This window comes from Galeopterus variegatus, unplaced genomic scaffold (genome assembly GCF_000696425.1).
Source record: "Galeopterus variegatus unplaced genomic scaffold, G_variegatus-3.0.2 Scaffold4218, whole genome shotgun sequence".
Lineage (NCBI taxonomy): Eukaryota > Metazoa > Chordata > Mammalia > Dermoptera > Cynocephalidae > Galeopterus > Galeopterus variegatus.
The window spans coordinates 1-19,240 of NW_007730329.1; the positions used below are offsets into that span (position 1 = coordinate 1).

General features: G+C 51.3%; 1 protein-coding gene across 1 annotated transcript in view; it reads left to right on the top strand.

Annotated features, from left to right (window-relative positions):
- The first annotated feature begins 696 nt into the window (after window positions 1-696).
- Window positions 697-19,240, top strand: part of SYNJ2 (synaptojanin 2) — a 31,700-nt gene continuing 13,156 nt past the window's right edge. Inside the window, exons 1-11 of the mRNA XM_008587024.1 lie at window positions 697-1,046; window positions 3,641-3,813; window positions 5,128-5,209; window positions 5,867-6,016; window positions 6,093-6,258; window positions 7,842-8,033; window positions 10,125-10,206; window positions 10,999-11,139; window positions 12,846-13,038; window positions 15,904-16,062; window positions 17,687-17,980. Coding sequence (XP_008585246.1) covers window positions 954-1,046; window positions 3,641-3,813; window positions 5,128-5,209; window positions 5,867-6,016; window positions 6,093-6,258; window positions 7,842-8,033; window positions 10,125-10,206; window positions 10,999-11,139; window positions 12,846-13,038; window positions 15,904-16,062; window positions 17,687-17,980 — 1,725 coding nt within the window. The 5' untranslated portion in view covers window positions 697-953. The remainder of the gene's footprint in view (window positions 1,047-3,640; window positions 3,814-5,127; window positions 5,210-5,866; window positions 6,017-6,092; window positions 6,259-7,841; window positions 8,034-10,124; window positions 10,207-10,998; window positions 11,140-12,845; window positions 13,039-15,903; window positions 16,063-17,686; window positions 17,981-19,240) is intronic.

A 19,240-nucleotide genomic window follows, 5' to 3' on the forward strand; every position in this document is an offset into this window, starting at 1 on the left:
GGGATCCAAACCCTCGGGCGGGAGCGCCGCCGCGCTTCCCAAGTGGCGCACTATCCAATGCGCCACCGGGCCAGCCCCCCCCAGTCTTTTTTCTATATTGAGGCATAAAGATCACACTATTAAATTACACTTTTGCAAGTGCTTTTTGCATTCTATCTTTTTCCTATGTTTTTTAAGCACTCCATTAAATATTTCTAACATTGAAATTGTAAGGTTACTTTTAAAAAGCTGGTGATAGAGGATAAATATTGGAGTTTCTCCCTAATATTTCAGCAAACGTATTTATTTATTTATTTTTCCTTTTTGTCTTTTTTCGTGACCGGTAATGGGATCGCAACCCTCCGTGTCGCGCCCGCACCGCGCTCAACCAGTGAGCGGACCGGTCTCAACAAACGTATTTAAAAGTAGGTTCTGGTGTAGGAATGTTTTCCTAATGCCTGCAGGCTTTGTCGTGCCTTCTCGTGGTGTTTCAACAGAATGAATTGCGGTACTTCACTGGGAAATTGGTGGCTGAGGTTGAGGGCTGTCCTATCAGTTGAGAAGGATGGGTACCAAGTGAGCTAAGGTTAATCTCAGAGACGTGCACATCGCATTTACAGGACTCTATGCATGAAAGGTCAGGTCACCTGTTCTAGATATCATAGTGGCCCTTATAGAAAGTCCAGCATGTCCGTCGTCTGATATCAAGGTCGTGTAGAAGTCTCATGTTGATATATTCGCTCCCAACAGTGGGATTTTGCGTGAGCAGTGATGGTGGCTCGGAGACACTGGTTTTCTCTATATCGGTCTCATTTTTCCACACTTTGGGTCACGGGGAATGGCTCATCCTGGATCTCTGGTGCTGAGAAATTGTGGTCCTTTCTGTGCCCTCTTCCCTTGAGGGGTGGGATAGGGAGGTCAGTCTGGGTCCAGGTGCTGTGGGTCACTGCCCGCCCTACTGCCATTGCAGGCACATGGTGCTTCTGAAGGAGCAGTACGGGAAGCAGGTGGTCGTGAACTTGCTTGGAAGCAGAGGTGGAGAAGAGGTGCTGAACAGAGCCTTCAAGGTAATGCTGTCCCCTGCTGGCCTCTCCACACCTGGATTGGGGGGAGGGGGAGGAGGCGGGGTCCTGCTCAGATGGCGGGACCTTAATGCAACCCAGCCCTCCTTATGTTTCTGGATGCTTCCATCCCCAGTGCTCCGGCCAGTGAGCATGGAAGCACTACGTGATTTGGGCTCCTGATGCACTCAGTTTAATTGTTACAAGCTGATGGTTGGGAGAATTTGCTCAAATTCAAACAAAGCGTCTCTGTCTGCAGCTGCGTTTTGCCCCTACTCCCCATCAGGGCACTGAGGGCTTAGGAGAGCCAGGTCTTCACCATGCTCATCAAAGAGTTCCTTTTTAATCCAGTTCCTTTTTAATTCCCAGAAAGGGAAAAGGTGGCGCCCACCCCCTCCCCTCACACACATTGACATTGACTTGCTGGGGAGCCCACACCTCCCCTTTCCTCCCTGGCTCTGGCTCAGCTCTGGCCTGGCTCGTCCTGGGTGAGTTCCCGCCTACACTGCAAGGCACGTGTGCCTCAGTTGCTCTGCAAAGCCCTGCTTGGGTCAAAGCAGGGTCTAACCTGGCTTCCTCCTGCTGACCAGGTGCCTTCAAATCTTCCGTCCTTATTTGGGCTGCCCCTGACAGCTGCTGCTGTGCCAGCAGCTCCTGGTGGGCTCCCATGGGCTCCTGTTCAGGGGAGTGTGAAGAGGGGTCTGGATCGGCCAGGAAGCAGCCGGAGCACATGGCTGCATCCTGTCCACCTGCTCCCATGTGCATGCAGCCTCCTGCGTGAGACAATCCAGAAGGGGCCACACTGTCTTTGTTCCTCTCCCAGTCTCCCCGTCCTCTGCTTAGTGGAGAAAACCCTCCCAGTTGAAGGTTTTTGGAGAGACCTAGAAATCAGGCTTCACGCTGGCCGGGAGCACAGGCAGCAGCCACCCTGAACCCTGACCTCTGGCTGTCAGATGCTGAGTCCAGCTGGGGTGCTCATTTCCTTCTGCTTAGAATGTCCTCTGCTTAGTGGAGAAAACCCTTCCAGTTGAAGGTTTTTGGAGAGACCTAGAAATCAGGCTTCACGCTGGCCGGGAGCACAGGCAGCAGCCACCCTGACCCCTGACCTCTGGCTGTCAGATGCTGAGTCCAGCTGGGGTGCTCATTTCCTTCTGCTTAGAAAAGCCACATTCTTGGAGTGGAGACTTTCTGGGTGCCAATTTTATTTGGCCAGACCTACTTTTCCTGTTTGGTTTGTTGCTATTAGCAACAAGCTCCAGAAGTATCTCCCCTCCCACCCATCTTGGCAGCAGTGCTGGCTGCTTATTTTAAGGAAGAAGAGGGGAAAAACCAAGCCAAAAAAAAAAAAAAGCAGTCCTCACACCATCAGCTGGTGGAAGTGTCCCCTGGCACTAAAGCGAGGTCCACTCTTGTGAGTAGAGGGTCAGCAGGTGGCAGCTGTCCCTTGGCCCAGGTGGAGAGGGCAGGTTCCTTGGGCAGGTAGAGGAGGAGGCAGCACTCGAACTGAGACCTGGCTGATGGCCCTGGCAAGCATGTCCCTCAGCTGCAACAGCTTTGCCCAGACTGAGGTTTATGCACCCGCGGCCAGCCCAGGGCCGTGGTTACCAGTTCACAGCGGGACAAGGCACGTGCTCCGGAGCATACAGCACCCAGCCACTGGTCTTGCTCTTCAGCTCAGCCAACTTCTTTTTCACAGCAAGACTTTCTTGACAATGGCAGCTGAGCATTGATTTACAGTGTTGTGGATGGTCATTTTGAGTCATGCCAGGCCGAATGACCTGAAGTCCCTCCAGTCCTTCAAAGTCTAAGAACCTCTGTCAGGCAGATCCTGCACTGATCTGACCTGAAGCCATGTGGCGTGGGGATGGGTGGCGGCCAGTTTATCCTTAGCACAAGACTGTCTGGTGAGAAAGCTGAGGTGTTGCTGGGCTGGGAAGCCTCATGTTTGGAAGGGCAGTCTCCGCCAGCAGCATCCCGGTGCCATCAGCAGCCCCCTGCTCTGCTTCTCCATCTGTCCCCACTGTCACTCTGGTTCCTGGGCTGTACCACTGCCCCTGACCACCCGTCTCCCGCATCCTGAAGTCTCACCAGGCTGTGTGCCCCGCCCGGAGGACATCAGCCTGGAGACTCAGCTGCTTCAGAGCACACCCGGCAGAGGCTGTGCTTGTCAGGATGGGCCTGGTCACCAGGGCAACGGTGAGCTGGATTATGAGCTCCACAGCTGTGATGCCCTTTCCCTAAGGGCCTGTGGCACTTGGGCCACCTGAAGAGCAGAGCAGTCCCTCCCCTCCGAGAGCCCTGCAGGAGTGTGATGTCCCCAGAGAGCCACACCTGCTCTGGCTTTCTTTGCCCACAGGGGACTTTCTACTCTTTTGCAGGCAAGACACTTCTTGTGGTTTTGTCCCCCTGGGGCCTTTGTCCTGTGCTTCCTGTTCAGGATCAGGACAGCCAATTGCCAGTGCACCGTAAGCTTTGGAGCTAGCCCACATGCTGTAGCGAGCAGCTGTGGTTAGCCACACAGCGCGAGCTTAGAGAGGAAGTTTGCAGTCACCGTCTTCCCTCCCCTGGTCCCCTCACCACCCTCCCCTTTCCCTTTTCAGAAGTTGCTCTGGGCTTCCTGCCACGCCAGCGACACGCCTATGATAAATTTTGACTTCCATCAGTTTGCCAAAGGTGGGAAGCTAGAGAAATTGGAGAACCTTCTGAGGCCTCAGTTAAAGTTGCACTGGGATGACTTTGACGTGTTCACGAAGGGCGAGCATGTAAGTCCACGGTGAGTCTTGTCTGGGTGCTTCGTCTTCCTGCTGGGCGGGAGACTGAGAGTGCCTTATTACAGAGGGTTTCCTCCCCCGCTCCTTAGCCACACTGGTAGTTTCCTGGGTCATGAGCTTGGCGATGCAGGAGTCCTGGGTTCCAGCCTTCAGCTCCCTTCCTGCAGTCAGAAACGTGCTTTTGCATTTTTTGAGTAGAAGGTAAAGCATGGTTTTCTAGCAAAAGAAATGTACTGATAGGGGGACTACATTAAAATGTGCGGCTCGGATGACTGTGTAACTTATCATCCGCCCTGTGACAAGGACTTATGAGAGTGAGTGGATAAAATTACTAATCATAGTGGGTCCCAAATTGCCCAGAAAGCCTGGGGACAGGGCCACTCTGCTCAGAGCCAAGGAGGAAAAGGAAGTCCAGCTTCCTCAAATCACACACAGTTGGTCCCCATTATTTGCAGATTCCATACCTGTGAATGTGCCTCCTTGCTAAAGCGTACTCATAACCCGAAAAGTAATACCCACAGCTCTTTTGCAGTCATTCACAGACATGCATAGAGCAGGAGAACATTTGAGTGCCCCAGTGCACATATTCTCAGCTGAGGTCACACAAGGTGATGCTCTGCCTTCTTTCAGCTCTCATACCATAAACAAGTGTCCTTTTTGCTATTTGGTGCCATGTTTTTCATATTATTGTGCTTTTTGTTGGTGATTCCACGGTTTATAATGGCCCCCCAAGCATAGTGCTAAAGCACTGTGTAGCATTTCTAAGCACAAGAAGGCAGTAGCGTGTCTTAGGGAGAAGACACATGTGTTAGATAAGCTTCATCCAGGCCTGAGTTATGGTGCTATTGGCCAGGAGTTCAGTGTTCATGAAGCAACAGTATATATTCAATAAGATGCCTTTAAACAGAAACGCACAAAGACAGGGTTATGTATTGATCAATTGATAAAAATGTCATGACCAGAGGCTCGCAGGAACCTAACCCATATTTCCCCTAGGAGCAATTCACTATCTGCTAATTCAGTGTTCATGCAACTTTATAGAACTTAATTGCTGTAAATAACAATGACCTGCTGTACTTGTAATGACCTGGGTGTGCAGGCTGCTGAGAGTGTGTTCTGGGGTTTGCCTGCCAGCAGTTCTGGGGACCCATCAGGGTGAATACAGGAGGTCCTGGGGAGCTACTAGGGAGAAGGTGAGGGGTTCTTTGTTGGAACAAGTTTCCTTCGGAGTCGACAGTCAGACACAGGCTACTGTGCTATAGCCACTGCTGTCTCGAAGACAACTTGTAACTGTTTACATTTCTTCTTGTCCTAAGTTTTCAGAAAGGCACTTTGCGAATGAACTGTCTCGACTGCCTGGACCGCACCAACACCGTGCAGTGCTTCATTGCGCTCGAGGTCTGTCCCTGCTGTGGCCTCTGTGCCATCTGCGTCAGGCCCTGTGCCTCCAGCCGGCAGGGTGGCCAAGCACCTTGAGCAGCAAGCTGAGGGTGGGGGAGGTGGGGCAGGGATGCACCAGGGCATCTGGAGAGAGGTTCCCTTGGTGGCTGGTGTGCCCATGGCACCGTGTGCCTTTTCCTCTGTCACAAGCACACTTTTTGGCATGTATCCCAGACACAATGGCCCAAAGGGTGCATACGCCCCTTGAGAAACAGTCCTGTGTGATGATTATCACAACTACACCATCAGGCAAAGGCAGTGTGAGGCTGGGTGACGTGAGCTGGATTGAAGCCTGTGAGGCAGACCTGTGTGTGTCACATGGCCCCGGCTGGCTGCTCACCTCTCGTGACTCACTGCTGGGAGGAGGGGCGCAGGGTCAGCGCTGCCTGCTGTCCAGCGCTGGTGGTGGAGGTCAGGCGGAAGGGGTCAGAGGATGGCTGGGGAAGAGCCACTTTCTCTGCTGGGAGAACTGGTCCTCTGGACGTGCACAGAGTGGCCCACAGTCTGCTGAATAAGGAACTTACTAGCCTGGCGCCTGGTGACGTTGCCCCTAGGCAACTGTAAGGGTCCTCCATGGGAGAAGCCCATGACAATTGTCCTTTACTTCTCCCCCAGGTCCTTCATCTGCAGCTCGAGAGCCTGGGGCTGAACTCAAAACCCATCGTTGACCGCTTTGTGGAGGCCTTCAAAGCCATGTGGTCTCTGAATGGGCACAGCCTGAGCAAGGTGTTCACGGGCAGCAGGGCCCTGGAAGGGAAGGCCAAGGTAGGGCCAGGCCGGGCGGGGAGGGGCGGGGGCCACGCGGATCCCCCTCACGGCCTGTGGTCTGGGCTCGCTGCAGGTGGGGAAGCTGAAGGACGGGGCCCGGTCTGTATCTCGTACCATCCAGTCCAGCTTCTTCGACGGGGTAAAGCAGGAGGCCATCAAGCTGCTGCTGGTTGGGGACGTCTGCAACGAGGAGTCGACAGACAAAGGAAGGATGCTCCTGGACAACACGGCCCTCCTGGGTAATGGGGCTCCCGCGCTACTTGCTGGGGTGTTTACTGCCCTCCAGTGGACACGTAGGTGGTGGGTGATGCCAACCGGCCCCACTCCCCCTACCCCGTGTAATACAAGGTGGCATCTGTGCTCTGGGCTTCTGGCCTGCAGCCTCATGGTCTGACCAGTTGACCTAAGCAGCTTGCAGTTGTCACTGTGTTTCTGGGAGCCTGTGCTTTCTGGCCTAGAGTGGGAACTTGCTCTTCTCTTATCTTGGCTTGGAATGTTTTTCCATGCCGAGAGGAGTGGAGACATCGAGACGGCTCTGCAAGAGTCAGTGTAAATTCTAGAAGTGTCATGTCTTCTGATGTTAACTCCAGAAACTCGTTCTCGGCTGCCTGGGCTCTTGGTCCCCTTGACAGGTGTCATTTGGCCTGGGGAGCTTCCCATGAGGTTGGCCTCCTGTTTCTGTTGTGGCTCTTGAGAGCTCTGCAGAAAGAGAGAAGGAGGAGGCCACTGTCAGCTCCCGGGGGTGACAGCACCGCCTGGTCTCAGCAGCAAGACTATCGTGATTCCGTCAACAGCTGGAGGTTTCTTTGGGAGAATTTCAATGGCATCCTGTTCCCGGGAGCTGTCGACATTACAGGTCTAAAGGAAAAGGAGGGAAGACCCAGCACTTTTCCTTATAAGAGTGTATAAGTTTTTGTTTCAGAAACTTTTCGTGTTTTTTAAAAATGAACTAGCCCATGTTTAAAATGGTTCCATGGTCGTTTCTTCACTCGTTCCTCCGTCACTGGGGGAATGGGGCTTCTCATGGCCTAGGTTTTCTGTAGTTTCTACCTGGGAAGAAAGCCAGCTTGGTGATTGCCCAATGAAGCTCCTGGTACAATAGGGGGTCTTACTCAGTAGCCAGGCGGGTATGATTTAGAGTATAGTTTCAAAAATTCAACATATGTTGGTTTTCTAGAGGGTGAGGCTGGTTCCATGTAATGATTTTTTAAAGCCTTAAGTCTGAAGTGAAACAAAGAACACCTTTGTGTTCAGGCATGCAGGGTGGAAGGTGGAAAGTGCAAACTGGGTGTTTTGGTTGGTGAGACAGTTAAAATTGTGTGTGTGTGTGCGCGTGCACATGTGTGTGTGTGTGTATATTTTAAATATGCTCAGTTGCAGTGTCCCTTGCAGTTTAAATTTCTACGCGCACGTGTGTGTGTGTGTATATTTTAAATATGCTCAGTTGCAGTGTCCCTTGCAGTTTAAATTTCTGCACGTTGCTCTTCGATGGGCCTGTGGAGTGAACGCATGGGCGAGGTTTCCCCCGTCGTGAGGTTCCCTGTGACCTGACATCACAGGCCTCTGTGGCTCTAGTTGAGGGCACGAGTGTGGAGGGGTGGCTTTCCGGTCCTGTGTTTTTGTGCCTTTATTGCAGAACTGCCACCGGAAGTGTAGTGCTTATTGTGGTTTTTAGCCCTTTATCATCTTCCTGAGGAGCACTTTGGTCCACCTCTATTGCTCGAGAATCGTCTTTCTCTGATAGCCAGCCCCTCCCGTGTTTTTGGTAGATGCCTGAGGTTTGGGGCTGCAGGGACATGTGCCTTTCTGTGCCTCCTCACAGTGACTCCCAGGATCCTGAAAGCTATGACTGAGCGTCAGGCCGAATTCATGAAGTTCAGACGGATCCGCGTGGCCATGGGGACCTGGAACGTGAACGGAGGAAAGCAGTTCCGGAGCCACCTCCTCGGGACGGCGGAGCTCACAGACTGGCTGCTCGACTCGCCCAGGCTCTCGGGAGCTGCGGAGCCCCAGGGTGAGAGCGGTCGCTTTGGTGGCGACAAAATACAGATTTCATTTCACCTGACGTACCAGGCTTGGCCTCAGTAACAGCCACCGCCTGGGGGAGTTTGGTGTTTGTCGTTTTCAGTGCTGTGAATGTTTACAAAGCACCGTGGTCTGACATTCCAGAAACTGCCTAACAAATTAACCATCTGACTCCTTTTCTCTTCCAAGTGTTTGGAAGAGTCATCAGATGGTGACTCTCGCTTTCTGCATACGGCAATCTTGTAGTAGTAGGTTTTGATCAGATCCTTTTTGTCGTCAGGAGGCAGACGTGTCTTCTTGGGCTGTGTCCCTGCAAGGAGCTGGGCTGGAGCCACCACGTGCTTAAAGTCACTGCCCACCAAGAGCGTCTCACCCCTGGCTCTCCCCAAACCAACTCTGTTCATCCGCTCTAAGTAGTCTCAAAATAATTGGTGTTCTTTTTGAGAATAAAATAATCCCGTCTGGCACCTCACCTTTTGTCTTATATGGGATACTTCAAAAAATTCATGGAAAGATTCATAATTATCTTTTAATTCTGTTTTTTGATGAACTTTTTGAAGTACCCTCATATCATGGCCTCAGAGCTCAGCATCTGATGAAGAAATGATGCTGTCCAGCAGCGTGTCCCCGGGGACTTGGGTCGAAGCCTGTGGTTGGGTTCTTTGCCTGTTGATGCGTGACTTGTGGCCCTTGGACACACGGTGGACTGTGTTTGTGAGCACATTCTCCACAGGTGCCTGGCGGTGCCATAGCCCCGTCCCCTTTTGCCACAGACACTGTCTGCATCCCCCTTTCTGCCTCAGGGCAGGTGCAGGTCCATGGTTCAGGGTCACTGGGGCTCTCTGTGTCCTTGGTGGCCTGTGCTGGTGTTGGTGGTGCATCCTGAAACCACTCTGAATGCCCCCAGAGCAGGCCCTGACAGTGCTGAGAACACGTCGTGCAGCCCTGGCTGCAGAGTCCCCTCAGCCTAAAGTGACTCCTCTCTGTGTGCCTGCGGGTGTGCGGGAGCTGGGGGTTATTCTGCAGGGGGTGTTTATTGGGATAGACATTCATGGGCTCACCAGCACTCCCACTGGAAACCCACCAGGCTCAGGAGAAGGCAGGAGTTGTAGTTACTATTGCCAGTCCAGTCAAACAGAGGGACAGGTACTGTTTTCTTAAAAAAATAATTAAAAAAAAAAAAACACAGAAGCTTTAAGCTGGTGAAGGCAGAAGCTCCAGGTTGCCTATTTGGCCAACAGAGAAGGAAGCAGCCCCCTGCCTGGCCTTTTGCCGATGGAAGCTGGCTCCTTCCAGCTGGAGCCTGGGGAGGGATGTGTCACTTTCTGCTGCAGCTAGAACCACGTCTGGGCCTGATGGCTCAGGCCCCTGAGTGTCAGAGGACGTGACTAGAGAGATTAAGTGGATGACTGTAGGGATTGCATTCAAAGGGAACCAGGGAGTGGAGGAAGAGCTTTAAACCAGGCATTTCTGTAGCAGATTCCATTGAGCAGTTGCCAAGTAGCAGTGGTGTCCACCTTAAGTTAGGCTGGATTTTCTCTTTTCTGATGACCAGATGATGGTCCCTTGGACAGGACCACGTCAGTCAGTCACTAACTGGGTAGTGCTGTGCTCCGCACTGTGAAGAGTACGTGGGAGGCACAAGCTAAAGCATGCGATGGTGTGGCCCCCGAGTCACTTAGGGTCTGGCTGGGGAGATTGGTCATCTGGAAGGACAGGGGAGTGACAGTTGTGTGGTCTTGCGACACACCAGGTAGGGCCAGGTATTTTACCCATGCTGTCTAATTTATGCTTCGCAGCCACCTGGTGAGTGTGGTTGCTGCTCCTTTTGCAGAGAAAGAAACAGAGGTTCAGAGAGGTTCATAACGTGCCCCAGGACGTAGCTGGAAAGGGCCGCGGATGGTGTGGGCCACAGTGGGAGTGAGAGGGAGGGTGGCTCTGCGTGGCTCTTCACCCGAGGGTTGAGTTGGGGGGACTTGGGCAGTGACAGTGTGGCTCAGAGAGGGAGATGGGGAACTCCATGATTCGGTGATGCAGGACTTGGCAGTTCTGATCTCTCATCTCCTGCCTCGTTCCCCAGATGACAGCAGCCCGGCTGACATATTTGCCGTGGGGTTTGAAGAGATGGTGGAACTGAGTGCAGGAAATATTGTTAATGCCAGGTAAGGGCCTGGTGTGGTGGTGGTGGTGGGGGGTCTTCCTGAGCCAGGTGCCTGGCCTGGAGCCAGGCCTCTGAGGCTCTCCTGGAGCCAGCTGCTTGTGAACCAGGTAGCCCATGACCCTGGCTGTGTGGGTTTTTCTGATCAGGCTCCTTCCTGTACTCACACGTGGTCACTGTCCCGTTGTTCTTTCCCTGCTAATGAAGCAGAAGGAAGGGCTGACTATGGCTGTCCTTTCTATGAGGTGCCTCGGCTGGCTGGGCCATGTGTTGAGTCTGATTCACGCCACTGCAGGGAGCCAGTGTGTGTGAGCCTGGGGCACCGCAGGGGCAGGGCGGGGCAGGGCTCGGGGTGGCTGAGTCATGTTTCCTGGGGAGAGGTGAGAAAGCGCAGGTGCAGGGAGGGGGACTGCTCTCTACACCAGGACGAAGGAAGGAATCGAACCACTGGATTAACATTTGATATAAAGTCAACTGGACATTCTTCCTCCATAAACTGGCCCAGCTTTATTTCAAGGAACTTTCTGAAAAAATAAATAAAACAGACTCTGGAGCTCTTACAAAAAGGTCCTTTGCTGGGTTTCAGGGGATGAGATGGGGCTACTGTTATGTGTAAGACACAACCAAAAATACTCATACATGGTCCTCGGGAGGGATGGAGGCTCAACACTAATGCTGGGTGCAGACAATGTGGACGCAGTTCTGTAAAGAGAATAAACCGAGGGCTGGAGGAGCTGGCAGGTGGGAGCTGCTCTTCCAGCTGTGAACAGCAGCCTCCTTTCCTTTTCTTTCCCAGCACCACCAACAGGAAGATGTGGGGTGAGCAGCTGCAGAAAGCCATCTCCCGCTCTCATAGGTACATTCTCTTGACCTCGGCACAGCTGGTGGGCGTCTGTCTTTATATCTTTGTGCGTCCGTACCATGTCCCGTTCATCAGGTAAGAACATTTAGTTTATAAGAATCTGGGGAACAGGGGGTTGTTATTCTTTGTGTTTTGTTCTGTGACTTCCTCCCCTCCTCCCCTCCTGCTACAGGAATCAGGACTTGCCATGATTCTAGATAAATGTAGCAGGAACCCCAAGGAAATGCTAAGCTGAACAGAATATTGTCTGGCAATTAAAAAGCCACAATGGGAAACTTCCAACTCAGGAAGCTGAACTCTCTTAGAAACTGTTCCATGATCGTCACCACCCAAGCTCAGTTCTGTGCAAGGAAAGGGGTTCCTTGCTGGAATTTTACAGGCAGGAAACCTCTGACCAAGAGCTGAGTAACCCATCAGGGAATGCAGGTTCTTTGTTTCTTTGTGAAAGAATTCTGAGTAGAATCTGTGGGTCTCTACCACAGTCAGTCCATTATTGTTTCTCCAAGGTGACAGCTTTGTGTGTATCAGAAAGGGGAAACCTTAGGAACTGCGTTTCCTTTTAGGAAAGGAGTGTGTGTTAAGATAGTGGAGGAGCTCACCTTTTCCCACTTTCTGACAGCCTCACATTGCTGGCTGGCCTTGTTCGTGGCACCAGAATTTCCTGCAGCCTTTCCAGTTGCTGATGCTGCGCAGGCGTTAGGCCGATCTTCCTCCTAAGCAAGGAGGTTACACCTGGTTGAGCTCCTCCGCATGTTGACACACCCGCAGGCGTACCCCTTGGCGGTGTCTGGACAGCAAGACTGCTCTGTGTTCCTAGTCCTCTTCTGTGACTTTCAGAAAAAAAGTTTACATCCATGTCCCTTGGATTGTGTTACTAGGCAGTCGGGCGGTGTCCCAAGTTAGTGGGTAAAGGTTAGCAAAGGGTAGGGTAAGGGCGGGGTTGGGGTAAAGGTTAGAAGGGAAGGGAGCCATGTTGAGGAGCTCCACCTTCCCCAGACCCGGCCTGAGGTCTCCACGCCTGCGTCCTCGGCCTCCCCCTGCTTTTCCCCGCTTGTGTAGCGCGCAGCCCTCTGGCAAGTTACCTCTTCACCTGTCTACCGGGAGCAGGTGCACTAGCAGGCCTCAGTCTGTGGCGTAGTCATGGAAATGTTACAAAATTGCCTGCTGGTGCACCTGCTCCCCAGTAGACCGGTGAAGGTGACGACCTGCCAGGGGTCTGCACTACCCAGTTAGCTCAGTTGTTACAGGCTCATCGTATGCATTGTAAGTTGGCATTGCATAAAAGTCAGTTCGAGGCCACCTACCAGCCTAGTTCCTAGTTCTTAAAACATCTTGATGCCTGGAGGGTAGCTCCTGCGCTTTGCATGAGAGCTAGAGAGAGGGGAGGGAAGGGACGGAAGGGAGGGGAAGAGAGGGGATTAATCATGTTCCTGCTGCCCCTGCTGACATGGGACATGGGCAGAAGCAGGGACTGCTGTGTCTCTGGCTTCTGGGGTGCTTGTTGAGAGTACAAAGCACCTGAGAGCCAGGCTATGGAGACGATGCTCCATAGCCCACAAGGCAGCTGTCACCAGCGAGTGGAGGTGGCCTCCTGCCTGGTGTCAGCGGTGGTCACATTGGTTGCCGTGCTGCTGGGCTGCGGAAGATGTGGTTGAATTCTGAGCTGATGGCTTTGGAGTTCTCACAGCAACTGCTGCCGGCTCTTCTCTAGCAAAACAGCTTGATGCTTGTCCTTCGGGCCACTAAGAAGCCCACAGAATGTGCGCATCCTTGTGTTCCAGGGACGTGGCGATCGACACCGTGAAGACAGGCATGGGGGGAAAGGCGGGCAACAAGGGCGCCGTCGGCATCCGCTTTCAGCTCCACAGCACCAGCTTCTGCTTCGTCTGCAGCCACCTGACGGCCGGGCAGTCCCAGGTGAAGGAAAGGAACGAAGACTACAAGGAGATCACCCAGAAGCTCTGCTTCCCAACGGTGAGCGGCCGCAGCAGCCTCCCTGCTCAGCTCAGTCCCAGCGTGGCTTTTTGAGCTGCTGTGATGAGCCAGACACTGGGGACACAGCCACAGGGAGGGTCCCTGCCATAGGGCCCAGCACTGGGGAGGGGGAGACAGCGGTGTCATTCCATGACCGGGGCTGGTGTGATAGAGGTCCTCCCGGGGAGGCCAGCCTGCAGCGCTCCGTCCCCCTCCTGTGTCTGCACGTTTCCTGAACGCCCTGTGCGCCCTAGGTGTTCTGATGGGCATTTTCCGATTCCCTAATTCAAGTGACAGATTGGAGAAAGAAAACCAACACGTTTATGCTTTGTCCAGGTGGTGAAGAACATTTAAATCGAAGCAGTATAAGTCTCCATTTTCTTGAGATTCACATTGAGGCTCACATAAGAACACCCTTTTCCATAGTCAGCGCGTCAGGACTAAGAAGCCTGGGTCCTCCCATCTGGCCTCGATTGCCAGTAACACCCATCATGCTGCCCTCTGGTGGCCGTCTGGAGGTTTTTCATTCTGCAGCCGGAGGCTTTCCTTTTCACATTTAGATTTTAATGTTCTTCCTTTGCAAGGACGATGCCCCCCACCCCGTGCCTTCAGCCTGGTGCTCACGGTCCCCACCCGTTCCCTGGAGTGAGCATACGCTCCAGCTGTTCTGACCGCAGATGCTTCAGTGTCTGAGAGGTGGCCGTTTGGGTCACAGAGCTCTTCCCTGGGAGAACAAAGTCCTTAAAACTGACATCCTGGGCCGGCCCCGTGGTGCACTCGGGAGAGTGCAGCGCTGGGAGTGCAGCGACGCTCCTGCCGCGGGTTCGGATCCTATATAGGACTCACTGGTGCGCTCACTGGCTGAGTGCGGTGTGGGCGACGCCACACCAAGGGTTGCGATCCCCTTACCAGTCACGAAAAAGACAAAAACAAAAAAAAACAAAAAAAAAAAAACTGACATCCAATCTACTGGGCTGCACAGTACCCAAGGCAAAAATTCCTTAGTTCTCATTAATAAGTGCCATAATCTTTGTTGTAGTTTTTATTTCTTGAGTTAAAGAAGAAACAAATAAATGAGTTGGGAAATTTTCAGTTAACTTGTAGTTAAAAAAATAAGTCCAGGGCCAGCCCGGTGGCACACTGGAGAGTGCGTGGCTTGGGAGCGCGGAGGTGCTCCTGCCGAGGGTTCGGATCCCATGTGGAGACCGGTTCCCGCTCACTGGCTGAGGGCGGTGCGGGCGCAACACCGAGGGTTGCGATCCCGTTACCGGACAGTAAAAAAGACAAAAAAAAAAAAAAGTCCAACCCTTCTCACTTAAAAAGTGCTATTTTGTAATAGTGAACTTGGGATACATTCCAAATAATGAAGGTGTTTATGATATAGCCCTTTGTTTTCAACAGAAATATTGAGGGTACCTATAAATTAGTACACTACACAGGTGGTGTCCAATACAGTAGTCACTAACCACAAGTAGCTATTTAAATTAAGCTAAAGAAAACAAAAAATTCCTCACTAGCACTGGCCACATTGAAAATGCTGAGTGGCTCCCACACTGGACAGTGCAGAGAGAGAATGTTTCCATTGCTGCAGAAAGTTCCATTGGACAGTCACTCGTTTTATTTGGTTGTGATCATTTTAATCTGTCCAGGTTACTGTTGTGGGGTGGGGGCAGTGGGAATGCCACCCGGTGTAGGAGAACAGGAGCAGATTTGGGAGTCAGGCAAATCTAAGTTCAAATCCCATCTTGATCATGCACCAAGGGTGTAATCTTCAGGAATTTGCTTTGTTTCTGTTTTTTGTTTTTTAAACTAAAAGAGAGCCAACAGTTGTAGCAATAAAACGACCAAGTGCAATGACTTGATTTAATAAAATCATGTGTTAAAAGTTGCTGCTATGAATATTCTTAGCTATAAAAATTTACCCTTGTTTTAGCCTAAGTTGCCTTCAATACTTATGATGTAATGCAGTTGATGTTATGGTAATCTAACCCTCCAAAAAAAGAAAAATATATGGGGAATCTCTCTAAATAGTATACCTCACTGACTTATTTACATGTGCTATAAAAAAAGCATACTTCTCCCTCTAAAAGAAAAATTAATAAAAAATTATTTTATTGCCAAAAAATCATAATAATAAAGTAATAAAAGAGAGCAGATAGGATCTGCTTTGCAGGGCCATTGTGAGGAGTGTGCACCTGGAACAGCTCAGCCTGGAAGACAGTAGATTTGATGCAGCACAGCTGCTGTTGTTCTTGGGATTCCTGAGAGTCCTGATTCCCTGGCAGGAGAGAGAGACAGATAGAGGGCGGGGATCCCCAGAGCCATCTAGGGCTGAGCTGGGGACCAGGGGCTCCTGGTGACTGGGAGGACGAGGAGAAGTGGAGATCGTATGGAGGGCCACCCGGTGAAAGTGTGTACAACTCATGGAGCTTGACGAAGTCGCACGTTCTGAGCACTTATGTTGCCCTTCTGAAACCTCACTCCCCTAACACTGAATGTTTGGGCAGCCCATTTTAGGCTGCAGGCGTAACAAAGCAAGAGCACGGTCTGCCCGCAGGATCGGGATCGGGATCGGGATCGCGATCGGCAGAGTAAATGCTGCCCGTCTTCCTTCCTTAGTTAGAGTTGCAGCTTGCCCCACACCACGCACAAACACTACTACTTAAAACCAAAGAGTAAGCCATGTAAAAATTCTTCAATAGGTTTATGGGATTAGTGAAAAGTGAGATGCTCTAGTAGCAAACTTTTAAGTAACTTTTTAAGAGAAATGCTTCTGCCTGCCCCCGTCTGGTGAGCATGCTTTGCTCCTCTCCTGCCTTCCCTGTGACATGCACTAGGATGATGGTGATTTTCTTTACAACTTAGGGAAGAGATGTTTTTTCTCACGACTATGTGTTTTGGTGTGGCGATTTCAACTACCGCATTGATCTTACTTACGAAGAAGTCTTCTATTTTGTTAAACGCCAAGACTGGAAGAAACTTCTGGAATTTGATCAGCTACAGCTACAGAAATCAAGTGGAAAAGTAAGTTGCACTTTTAGGATAATTTTTTTAGCAGCTGCTCCAGTGTGGAATGACATCTACTGCATGTCTGCATGAGTGTCCAGCAAACCGAGTTCCATGAGTGGAATTTAACAGTGTTTCTGATATTGTAGGAAACACATGGGGCATGTGACATTACAGAAACAGGAGCGTCTGTTCACACACACATGTCCTGTCTCTCCTTAACCAGGCTCTGGCTGGCCACATCTGGGATCTGTGTGTCTTCTATGGCTGGAGGGCCATCTCTGAGGAAGGCACATCTGGAGGCTGTAAGCCGGCTGTAGGTGCTAACAGCAACCAGGTGTCTCTGCCAGGCCGAGAGCGTGCGCCCCCACGGTCGGAGGGGCGTTTGTGACTTTACTGTCAGACACGCTGAGACCTCAGTTCCTCTGTCTCACCAGTGAGTAGGTGGCTGCATTCAGCCTGAGTCTCAACTGCCTCTGAGTGGCCCTGGTGTCAGCATCCGAGCACATCGCTGTGAGGCTGAGTGCTGATGTACACAAGGCCACGTCCACCAAACCAGCCCACCTCCTCGTACAAGACTTTTTAGGGACTGTTTTAATAAGCCACCGACTGACTCTTTGGACTCTGCTTAAAATACTTAATTTTGGCAATAAATCTATTTCTTGTTGGCAAAAACACAAATCATAACAGTAACTAATGTATTTTACATACCAATTTGTACACATAATCCTCAAGATTGCCCTACACATTAGGTGTTATACTCGTTTTATAGACAAAGAAAACTGGGGACAAAGTCACATAATGTATCCAAGGTCATTGAGCCAGGACACAGAACCATGATTCAGTCCAGGACTGTCAGACTACAGAGCTCATGTGTTCCCCCTACACGACCCGTGGGCAGGTTTCCAGTGGCTCCGCAGGCCGTGGCATAGAGAAGAAAGACCACACTGGGATGTGTCTTCAGTTTTTCAAGGTCTCACCAGCCAGCGTCCAGGTCACCTGGGTTTATGTCCTCCAGCTGATACTGGTGGCTTCTGTCAGTGCCTGTCCGCTTCCTGGCAGGATGGGCTGAGAGGAAGGAAGTGCGTCTGAATTCTATTTACCTTTGGAACACCTCCCCAGCACAGGTGTTCCTTTCTTCCTCCTGCCAGTCTCCTCGCGCCCTCCCACTGGCCCTCTGAGAGGCCATGTGCACATCTGTCCCGGCCAGTCCAGAGCTGGACACGCAGCGGAGGGCTCGCTTCCACTCTGTGCCTTCCTGTACCCCATTCGCTTAGTTAATGCGTTGATCAAGGCCTTGCTAGGTGGGGGCCAGGCATTGTAGCAGGCCTGGGACAGCAGCAGCAAGCACACCTGGTCCCTGCCTCGTGCCTTCACTGTCCCCTGGGGGCCACACGAGGACATGGCTAGCACAGACACTGGAGGGGAAGATACAAGGTGGTGTGTCTGGCAGCGGGAGGAGTAGATCAAACTGTTTTGCTAATTAAGAGACACATGTTTAGTTATAGACACTTGCAAATATAAAGTTACTCTTTAAGAATCAAGCACTCTGGAATGTGTTTTTGTATGTTTCATTTTTTCATATAACATACAGGATCTTGGAGAAGTAAGGTGGTCTTGTGACTTCTTTTTCTCCCAACAGATTTTTAAAGACTTTCACGAAGGAACCATTAATTTTGGGCCCACCTACAAATATGACGTTGGCTCTGCCGCCTATGATACAAGTGACAAGTGCCGCACGCCGGCCTGGACGGACAGGGTGCTGTGGTGGAGGAAGAAGCACGCTTCTGATAAAACAGGTGAGGGGCGACGTGCACGGCTGAGAGCTGGTGGGGGGTGGGTGACCGTCACCATCGGGAAAAAATGTCACATCTCTTCAGCCCAGTGCTCTGCTATAGAAATCACAATTTTCTTGGTGTATCAGTCTGTTTTTGTTGCTTATAACAAGATACCTGAAACTGGGTGATTTGTAAAGAAAAATGACGTTATTGCTTACAGTTTCTGAGGCTGGAAGTCTGAAAATCATCTGGTGGTGGTGACAGTGACCCAGGGGTCTCACATTGCAAGATGGTGGAAGCTGAGAGAGCAGAGAGGGAGAGAGAGACAGACTCAGAACCACGCCCCTGACCACCATTTTTAATCAGATCACTAGGGCACGGTCCTACAATCCAATCACCTCTTCAAGGCTCCACCTCTCAGTTACCATAATAGGATTTCCCACCCTCTTAACAGTCACAGTGGGGGCCAAGTTTCTAATACATAAAACTTAGGAGACAATTCAAGCCTCAGTGAGTTTTGGGGGACATAATTCAGTCCACTACACTTGGCCACCCAAAATGACACACAAGTCATTGCAGATTTAATCCTTAAGCTCTGGAATTTGTGCTCTGGGGCCCTCCCCCGTGGGCCTCTTTCTGAGACCATGACCTGCAGGTGATCTGCTCCGGCTCTCCACCCTGCTTCAGGGCTGTCCCCTGCCACACCCCACCTCTGCCAGTTTGTTCTGGGAGGGGAAAGAGGATCGAAGGATCAGGATGCCTCTCCCTCCCCACACTCTCACTCCCTCCTGCACTTTATCCAGCCCATTTTGTTCAAACTTAACATGAGCAAGACACAGTAAAAATAAAAATTGTTTTTTATTAATTAGTTGTCAAGTATGATCTGAGTAATTTTTGATGCTCTGCTAGGAAGCGAAGTTTATAATAAGATTAGGACACCTATAACTAGTACGTGAACAATGATTACACATTTTGGGAGAGATGCCTGGTGAGATTTCGAAGTCAGGAAACTACATCTGTGGCTAGAAAAGATGAGTTTTCCTTCAGATAAGTTCATGAGCATTTGCACAGCCCCAGCGCACTGTGAGGTGGGGGCCAGAGTGAACCCTGTGTTCTGAGCCTCCCCATCGCTTTCTGTACACATGGCTGCAGACTCCCTGTAATTCCTGGGGCCCTGGGGGCAGAAACCCCGCAGCAGCCAAGTGTGTGTCCCAGGCCCTCTGTCAGTACACTGGGGAGGGCTGGAGGCAGTCATGTTCATTACTGTTTTGGGTAACCTATGAGTGAGGAATTTTTTTTTACTTCAGGCCCCAAAGCAACCAAAGCCCAGTTTCAAGCTTACCTATTGTTGTCAACCCATAGCTAGAAAAGAGCCTCGGGACATCTTCAGATGTATGACTTCAAGGTTTGCTAGTTTA